Source organism: Arctopsyche grandis, unplaced genomic scaffold (genome assembly GCF_051622035.1).
Source record: "Arctopsyche grandis isolate Sample6627 unplaced genomic scaffold, ASM5162203v2 HiC_scaffold_487, whole genome shotgun sequence".
In the NCBI taxonomy this organism is placed as follows: Eukaryota; Metazoa; Arthropoda; class Insecta; order Trichoptera; family Hydropsychidae; genus Arctopsyche; species Arctopsyche grandis.
Window position 1 is genome coordinate 4,690 of NW_027518548.1, and position 10,404 is coordinate 15,093.

Sequence of the window (10,404 nt, forward strand, 5' to 3'; positions counted from 1 at the left end):
AAAATATATTTCATATGTTAAATTTTTGAATATTTTTTGCACTTATAAATCAGCTTTAATTTATTCCGCTTTAAATGAAATATTTCCCTTTTTGACAGATATGTTATCTTCAACTGACTTGGCTGCTTTTTTAACCGCTGCTTCAATGCTGTTATTCTTTGAAAGCCAGGTTGGTGGAATTTTAGTGAAAACTGTATCACTTATTGCATTTGCATGACTCTCTTCTGAACCTAGCCAAAAAACAAACAAAACTTTTAAAATTAAAAATAAAGGAATTATCTTCTTTAGTCCTGAGCATTCAAGGAGACCAAATACTGAAAGAGCTATAAAAACAGTTAGTAATCTTTTAAGTTCACTCACTTTCGGGTTTGGAGATAAAACAGAAAGAATAGCATCTCTTACAGGCATGTAAAGACAAACGATAGAAGCTAATAAATCACCTAGGAATGTTTTTTGAATAATTACTATGGTTATAGCAGCTAATCCAATAAATATATAAGCCGGGTTGATTTTGTGGGACTCTGAAAAGCTTTTTATCAAAGGTATCGATTCTGCCAATGTTTTGCAATACTCCATCCCCCCTACGAAAAATTTACAATAAATAATTGTTTGAAACCAAATAAATAGTTTTAATATTAGAAAGAGCCAACTTACCATAATTTAGTAAATCCACTTAATTACAACTAGATAAAAATATTTTATAAATCCCTTTTTTTGAATAGCAAAAATTGGTTTTGAGAACAAATAATGAAATATGAAGCTAAGATATTTTCTGCTTACTTATTTCTTGTGCTAGATTAAGTCTTGAAAAAAGTATCCCAATTATATTAAATTAAAAATCTAAAAAGGTTTGAGTTCGACTTGTTATAATTAAAAAAAACATTCAAAACTTTCTCAAAGTAGTCAAAAAATAATATTAATTTTATACTAATACACAGCTTAAAATGAGAGGTTTTACAGGCGCAAGTATAAAATTAATTAGTTTATAACGGAAATAATGATCGAAAAAGGCAAAATGAAAGCATTTATCAAATATTATTGTCTTAAATATCTATGAGACGGCCATAATATGTATCTAACCATCAAATGATCAAACAACTTAAGTTTTAGGCATTAATTGTCTTGTTAACATATAAAAGTAAGACATATTTATCAACAATTATTAGAAATTGCCGATAGATATGTTTTATAATTAATTTCAGCTATCGAACTTAGAAGATGACGTAAGCTCTAAATTTTAATAAATTCATTCATTTGGTGTATTTAGAAGTTAGAATTGCAAAGTAGCAAAGCACATCACGATTATCGGATTCGTTTTTTTCAAATATTAAAGATCTGCTGCAAAAATATTAGTAAAAAACAATTTGCTTTGTAATATTAGTGTTATAATCAGCCAAGATTAATACCCCTGATGTCAATAAATATTTTAAGAAGTAATAATTAGATATAAAATACAATATTATTAACTTTACAGTTTTTATAATGTTTTTGTTAATCAATAATAAAGGCAGACTGAAGAAAATCAATGTAAATTTTAAAACCTGCTGTACGGCATTAAAAGATATTACAGTAAGAATAAATAATATAGTGCCCCATTAAAGCTATTAATTAATAAAAGACATAAAATATTTTATAAATCGAAGATAAACATATGTAATAAACCTTAGATTTATTAAATTTAAAGCGGCTCTAATTTTTTTGGACTTTAATTCAACCTTTTTTTTAAGTTTCGATGTTACGTCAAGTTCTCCAAACCCCTCTAAAGTAGATTATTTTTTTAAAGAATTTTCATCAATAAGAATGCCGCGAAATGACCTTACATTTACCACATTCAACATGCTTTTTGGCAGGTATTGAATATAATTCTCTCTAATATTTATCCATTCTATGGTTTTAAGTTCAAAAAGTTCTTTAGGAACTGCCTTTAAAATGTTATTAGAAAAATCAACCATTTCAAGACCCTCAAGCATGCTTATTCCAGTGGGAATTTTGCTAATAGAGCAATAAGTAAATTCCAGTTGTACGAGATATAGTAATTGTGATAAATGCTCAATAGTTTTTTCAAGGTTTTGATTTATTGTAATTGTTTTGGTAATAACAAGACTTTGAAGAGAAGATAAGATAAGTTAGATATTTCTTTGGGAATCTCTCCAATATTTGTGTCTTCAATTGTTAAATAAATGGCATTTGGGAAGTCTTTTAATTTTTCAATGTCTAAAGAAGTATATGTTTTTCCTTTACATAATAAAAAAAAAATCGGATTTATTGAAAAGTGGTTGCCTACAGCAAAAAAAGAAGTTTCCTACAAAACTCTGGGGCCCCTATAGCATCTCTATCCCTCTTGCCGACAGTCGGCTAGCCTTAGGACTAAGTGTTCCATTGACCTTGAGCTGGCTTTTAATTATAGACAGTACCATACTGTCTTGAAAACGCTTTACATAATAAATTAGTACTTGCGCTATAGACAGTGAGGTACTGTCTATAATCAAAATCCTAGTTAAGGTCAATGGAACATTTAGTTCTAAGGCGAGTCGACTTTCGACAAGAGGTATTGATAGCTATAAGGCTGTGTAGAGTTGTAGGGGCAACCTGATTTTTGCTGCATTTGTACTACTTTCAATAAATACCTTTTTTTTAGTACTTGCGCTATCGAAACCTTCAAAACCAAAATGTGTAGTGAGCACTATTTTAATTAAAAAAAAAGCGCTTTAAAAAATCAAAAAAAGTGATATCTTCATGATGGGCTGTAGGGTAAAACTCTTTAAATAATTTTTTAATGCACCAATTAATTTTTTTACAAATTTAATAAATGTCAACATGCCATAAAAGTTTGTATATTACTAAGTTTACGTACAGAAAAATAGATCAAAATTTATGAATACTCCTTTTTAAAATTAATTTTATTGTATTCATAAATAAATTACAGCCGAAAAGCTAATGATATTCCCCTAGTTTAAAATTAAGAATTAGATTAATAATATAATTAATTAAAGTGTCAAACAATTAATTCAGAATCCAATTATTGCAAAAAAAAATTAATTGCTATTTAATATTTTTTGGTTAAAAGTCTGTTCTACTTTAACATTTCTAAAATTTAAACCCAATAAGGTACTTCTGCGATATTAATTACTAGTTCTTCCACTAATTTGTGATCATCTTTTCTTTGAAACCCGTTTTCTCGGTTGGAGGAAATTTACTCTAAAAAATTTTAAGAATTAGTGGCTGGTTGGTTATATGCTTCGGCCGTGAAAGTAATCTCCTTGCTATTTCTATATTTTAGTGAAATTTTATAAATACCACCCGTTGATGAAATAACATATGAGATAATTTTTGCTTTTTTACATTTTTCTATATTTATCCAAAATATACAGAATTTATATACAAAAATAGCTTTTTTTTTAGACAATAGAAAAAGCTAAACCCATTTTAATGAAATATTCTTGAGCGCAGAAACAAGTTACAAACTACCCAACTCGAGATAAAACTAAACAAATTCATAATGATTTTTATACTAGTAAATTAATTTTTTTTGTGTTTTACGTTTAAATTGATTTAAAATAAGTATTTAATGTTTTTTAATTGGTCTTATGCAATGGAGCTTTTAAAGCTTTAAGTATTTTAAATAAATCTTTAGACTGAAGATATTTTGGTTCTACAAAACTGGAAACATGTGACAGTTTATCTACAGGTAATATTTTTAAAGGTACGGCAGTGATGAATTTTGATCTTTTACTCAAAGTGGGCAGTTTTTCTATTGTATCATAATTAAATAATATGATGATAGAATTTATTTGTTGCTCGTTCAAAAAAGAATCGTTGATTATTTTCATTATATTATTTCTTTCACTAATATCCTGAAAACTGTTGGGGGAAGCGGCGTTTGCTAATAATTCAGTTCTTGCTAATGCACTCGCCACTTTCATGGCTTCATTTACAAATATCAAATTTGAAAATAATTCCCTAAACCCTTTAGAAAAACAGAATTTTTCAATTTGTGCAAGATTGTATTTTATTTGATAGCATTTTTCAAGATCTAAAAATTTCTTTTTGATTAATAATGAGTTAAAACATATGTGATCAATATTTCCTAAAACATTGGAAAAAACAGATAAAGTTATATATTCTGGAATAAAATAGAATAAGCACATGTCATACAAGACCTCTAAATGCTCGATTAACTTAGAAGTGTCTGGGCCCTGAAAAAACTTCCTTAGATATGACAAATGCTTAATTTCATTTTTAAGTGATTCAGCATCTAATAAACTGTAAGGAAGCACTAACTTTAGGAGATCATTGTAAAGATTAATGAAATTTTCTAATAATTTTTTTATTAGAGCGTCTAACTCGTCTACAATAAAACTTAATACTTCAGGATCATAATAATTTTTTAAATCAGATTCGTGCCCCAATTGGCTGTCATTAAAGAGAGCTTTAAGTTCTATAATATTGGCTAAAAAATACATAACACCACTTTTGCTTTTTGTAAAATTAATTAATTTTAAATCAATTTCATTCATGAATGCTTTAAAATCTTCATTGATTTGATTTTCGTTTGAATAGGAGAGAATACAAAATACACATTGTGCAAAAGCTAAAATATTGTCAGCATCAAATTTGTTATTTGAATATTTTGGTACATTTTCTATGAATAAATTGATTAAAGAACTAAAAAGTGTGCTTTTAGTCACTTTTTCCTTTTTAGAGCTGTTTATAAAGGTTAAATCAGCCAAATTTTGCTTTAAATTCGACAAAATATCTTTTTTAATCGTATTTTGATCACACACATCATCAACAAAAATGTGTGACTCGTTTAAAATCTGTTGCAAAGATGATATTTCTGGTTTTTTAAGTTGTTTCAAAAATTTGACTTCATTTTTGAGTTCTTCGACTAACAGCTTAAGATCGAAATTTTCATTTTTTAGTACAATAAGCTGGTCTTTGTCAATTGTTGAACATACAGTATTGATGTCTTTAATAACATCATCTTCCATATTCTTGATAAGTTTAATACAGAAATGTTCATTTCTCCTTAATGCTTCTATGTTTGAAATTTTTTTAGCAGAATCTTTACAAATAATATCAGAAATATGTGTTTCATTGCAGGTTTCTTCTGAAAAATTATTGTTTACTGGCATTTCATGAGTGTTTTCTATTATCACATTTTGTGTGTCTAGTGCTGCCTCCTTATATTCTTTTACAAAATTAGTGTTGTAGATCTCATTTTTATATCTATTTTCAACACTCGGTTTTAGTTCAGTGTTAGGATTACCATAATTTATATTCTCAAGTTGCTCTTTCTTATCATTCACAAAACAATTTTTGTCAAATACCCCTTCTTTTACTTTGACGGAGCTGTCAATTTCATCTTCATTTAATAACCTTACAATGTCAGCTTCATTTTTAATCATTGGTTTTAGAGAAAGTATAATTTCTCTGAAACATATTTTATTTCTAAGTATCTTGCAAAAGAATCTTAAATTATTTTTAAATCCCTCTATGTAAATGTGCCTTCGTTCTTGTAGATTTAAAAAACCAGTATTGTTAAAGAATATATAAGAAGTTCCCTTTGTTAAATATGATTCAGAAAGATCACTAAATGGATAGTGTGACTGGAAATCTTCGATGCTTAACGTGTATGGAAACAAATGTTTACTTAAAGCAATTGCCTGTAAAATTCCACTGTTTTTAAGCTGTGCTAGCACCATTTCTTTATCAAAATTATTTGCTTCTTTTTTTAAATTTGGTTTTATACATTTAATGTATTTTACACGGGTATTTCTTGTTATTTCGAAAAGATTATTCAAACTTGATTTAAATTCTAGAACTAAACTTTTTGATTGAGCCGCTGTGTTTAATAAACGTGAATAAACTTGTGCCCAAAATGAAGATACCAAAGAGTTATTTTTATCTTTAAAATTACTTGTAAAATTTGGATCCACTTTAGATTTTTCAGAATTAAAAATTGTAGGTGAAATTCCTGATTTTTCTCTGTTTTTTACTATGAAATCTTGTAAATTGTAAATCACTTCACCATTAAAATGTTTGAATACAAAATAATTGGGCGGCTTTGTATTTAATTTCATATAATTTTGTATTTTAACCTGCAAATTAGTTGGATTTCCGTTAATAAAAGATTCTTCATCAATTAAATCTGCTAAACCCACTTTCATCTCTATTAAATTAAGAGTGGAGTTGTCTATAATGCACTCTTCCAAAACCTCTTTAGTGTTAACGCCTTCTTGAATTAACAGTTCTTTTTGATAATTAAACGTGTCATTTATAAAATTGCTATGAATTCGTTCATTACACCAATTTATGCAAAATTGATCTAAACCATTTTGATCAAAATTTTCAAACCCAAAAATATCTAAAATGTTCAGTTTTATATTTGGAACTTCAACTTTAGATAATGACAGGTTTATTTTATCTAGAATTAAATTAAAAATCGTATCATAAAGCTGCCTGGCTAACGAGTTTCTTGCTACCAAACTTTGTTTTTCCGTAAGTGGTTTTATTATTTCTTCTTTTCCAATTTTTAAAACTGTTGTAAGTAAATATTTTTCAAATTCAACTTCATTCAAATTTAGATAATCAATGGCTAATTTGTATTCTCTGCTTTTAATAATTTCGTTTTTTTTAATAATCACTGACCCGAGATAGATTAAACCCAAAAGTAATTTCTCAACTGGCTTGAAATCTATTGATACTGCATGGAAAGAATCAATTAAGTCATCGTAAGCCTTTATAAAATCAACTAGGCTGTTATTTTCTGTAGAAAAATCAATAAAATCGTTTGAAATACTTTCATTTCTTTTAGCCAAAATATAATAAAAAATATGAAAATTTTGTTCACCTTTGTGTTGTTCAGCTATTCTAGATTTTTCAAGTAAAAATGTTTGTATTCTAACCGTTTTATTTAACCTGATTAATTTTCCAAATCTACTGCTATTATCATTGAATTTTGTTTTGCAATTTCCCATACCCTCCAAGATATTATCAACATGTTTTAATGCTGGAATTTCTAAATATCCAAGTATCTGTCTAGCACACTCAGTTTTACCAGACCCGCTATCTCCATTTATGATGATTGTGTGCTCACCAAATAACTCCTGATCTTTTATACACTCTCTTAATAGTGAATAAACATGAGGTTGTAAATTTCCTATTCCATTCCTGTATAAATTAGCAACTTCTGGGCTGTATAAGTCTACCATCTTATAAGGATTAATAGATACGAGAACCATTCCACAATTTGTATAAATTAAAGCATCTTCATATCGCTTTTCTAATGCATTGAGAACTTCTGGTTCATCAAGGCATTCAAGTGTACATAGATTGTCTAATTCCATAAAAAGGGGCGTCATGAATTCTATTTGTGTTGGAGAAATGACCAGTAAATTAATTTTTTTGAATTGGAATGGATCAATAAAATAAACAAAAGTTTAATACAACAATGTACTTGTTGTTGAGTTTCTCCTGTACCTGTAAAAATATGAAATGCTATGTAACCACTTGTCATGCTCATGTTACACAGTAGTATTAATACAGTGTAAATTAAATCGCAATCTTCCCTTAAATAGGTTATATTTGTTCGTAATTCCCATTATACTTTTTTTGAAACATTTTTTTAGATTTTATTAAACGCTTGATTAAATTTGGGCATTTATTTAAGTATATAAAAAGGATTTATACTATTTTTAAATAAAGTTGGATATATATAATACTTAAATAAATACCCATGTTTACCTCAAACTCTTACTAATAATATTAAATATAAAATAACACAAAGACCCTTTAGATACCAGTATATAATCGGCCTCATTCTAATATGGAATTTAACGATATTAGACAAAGATCCTAACCCTTAAAATTATTTTATAGAATATTTATCTCTTAATTAATTAAAAGATTAAATAAAAGCATATTACAATAATTTGACCATATTTATTAAAACTCCAAACTCAAGTTTTATTTTTTAACCAATAAAAACAACGGGTTAATTAATTAGTATCGGAGGATTGACAGTGTTGTACTGTCTCTAATAAAACTCCAAGTTAAGGTCAATGAGACATTTAGTCCTAGTCCAAGCCGACTGTCGGCATGGGGTATTGAGAGCGATAAGTTTTGTGTAGAGTTATAGGGGAGACCTGATTTTTGCTGCAAGATTACCACTTTTAATAAATACCTTTTTTATTATCAACTGGATTATACTTATTTAAGCTAATACTATTAAAAAAATGCCCTGTTAAGATTATCTTCGACTTTATCTGCTGAACAATAAAAAAAAATCGGATTTAATGAAAAGTGGTTGCCTTACAGCGCAAAAAGAAGTTGCCCACAAAACTCTGGGAGGCCCCTATAGCATTTCTATCCCTTTGCCGACAGTCGGCGAGCCTTAGGACTAAGTGTCCCATTGACCTTGAGCTGGCGTTATAATTAGAGACAGTACCATACTGTCTACCTGCTGAACAATAAAATTGTCTTGTGCCATCGAAGATGGCGTAAGCTCTTCATTAAAAGTAAGAGTTTGAGATAAACATCGGTATTTATTTACGTATAATAAGTAAAGGTTTGAGGTAAATATAGGTTTTTATTTAAGTATAATATATATATCCAACTTTAAATAAGTATTTAATCATAAGAAGATTCATTTAAATGATATTAATAGATTATAACACAACAAAACCAATATTTTTATAATTTAAAAAAGTAATTTTACAATCAAATATATTTTTTAAAGTTTTTTTACTTTAATTTTCTTGTTAAAAAAAGCAAGCCAAAAGAGCATGCTTTTTTTATTTATAAACGCAACTAAAATACCCCAAATGGAAAAATATTCTACCTTCAAAGATCCTCTAACAGGTATAAATCCATTTTTACAACCAAAACTCAAAAAGTTAACCTTGTCTATAGTCTTACTGGCCATTGTTAAATTGCCAATTTATTTCTTGTATCTTATAGGGTGCCCTGTTATTGGGATTTTAATTTCAATAACCCTCAAAGATGCAAGAGTCCCTAAGGGGTTGATATTTTGTAATTCAGTTACAGAATTTGACAAAGATGTAATTAAAGCAGCACTCGGAATAAGCAACAAGGGATTTATAAAAAGCAAAACGAAAATACAATTCCCAGAAAATACAAATACCAACAATCTTGCAATTTTAAATTATGGGGGAAAGGATTGTGATTATGTGATCGGTCTTAAATATTCAGAGGAGTGTATTTATTTATATGGGAACAGATTTTCTTGGCTTTTGCGCTTTTTGGGTCAAAAAACTTATGTTTCAATAAATATTTTAGAAGGAAATGATTTGTCAAAGGCTGCTGGAATCCCACAAGTGTTATTAGATAAACATGATAAAGTGCGGTTTTTAAAATTAATTAATAAATAAATAAGTTGAAATTTTTATACTAATTTTTTTATTACATCTTTTTACTAAAGTACAAACTCGTTGATTAGATATAACAGAGGAATACAATCTTAATTATGACATTTGTTTTTTAGTATTGGTTTAAATGGCAAGATCAAACTATAACTGTTGTGCATTCATCTATAAATATAATAATTAAATACCTTTAATGTCTAAAAATGTAAAAAAGGAGAACTTACAGCTTACGCCATTTATGTTGCCACAAAACAATACAAAAAAAAATTAAAACGAGAGCTTAAAACTAAAAAGTTTAAATATTTTAATTAAAGTTCTCCACAATTACTAATAATTATCTTCTTGCTTGGAATACCAGAATTACTTCCTAGTTTTTCAATGGCTTGAACTATGTTCATTCCTTCAACTACTGAACCAAAAACTACGTGTTTTCCATCGAGCCAATTGCATGGAACAGTTGTTATGAAAAACTGTGAGCCGTTGGTGTCTTTTCCAGCATTAGCCATACTTAAAAGTCCTGGCTTAGTATGCTTTAAAGTAAAATCTTCATCAGCGAATGTCTTCCCATAAATAGATTTACCGCCTGTACCATTATGATTAGTAAAATCACCACCTTGAAGCATAAATGAAGGAATCACTCTGTGGAAACATGAGCCTTTGTATCCAAATCCCTTTTCTCCTGTACAAAGTTGACGGAAGTTATCTGCAGTCTTTGGAACTACATGATTTTCAAGCTCGAAAACAATTCTTCCTGCTTCTTTTCCATCTATTGAGATATCAAAAAATGTTTTAGTTTTGTCAGAAATACCCATGGGGTAAAAATTTTCAAATTTCAAATTTAAAATATTAAAAGGAATAGGAGGAGCTAAAATTATCTAAGTAAGCCTACTAAATAAATAACGAAGCATTTATAAAGGTGATCAGAAACTAATTTGGCAGAAGTTTATTCAATAATTAATGTTCCTTAAAATTAAAAAAATATTTAGATTTATAAAACAATACAAATTTAAAACAAACC

At 28.0% G+C, this 10,404-nt stretch overlaps 1 protein-coding gene across 1 annotated transcript; it reads right to left on the minus strand.

Annotated features, from left to right (window-relative positions):
- Window positions 1-9,694: 9,694 nt before the first annotated feature.
- LOC143922135 (uncharacterized) lies at window positions 9,695-10,198 on the minus strand. The gene has a single exon (XM_077445375.1). It carries the CDS (start codon window positions 10,196-10,198, stop codon window positions 9,695-9,697), a length of 504 nt encoding a protein of 167 aa, XP_077301501.1.
- Between the last annotated feature and the right edge of the window lie 206 nt (window positions 10,199-10,404).

Excerpts from the sequence above, each read along its gene's own strand:
- LOC143922135 (XM_077445375.1), bottom strand. The coding sequence starts at position 10,198 with ATGGGTATTTCTGACAAAACTAAAACATTTTTTGATATCTCAATAGAT.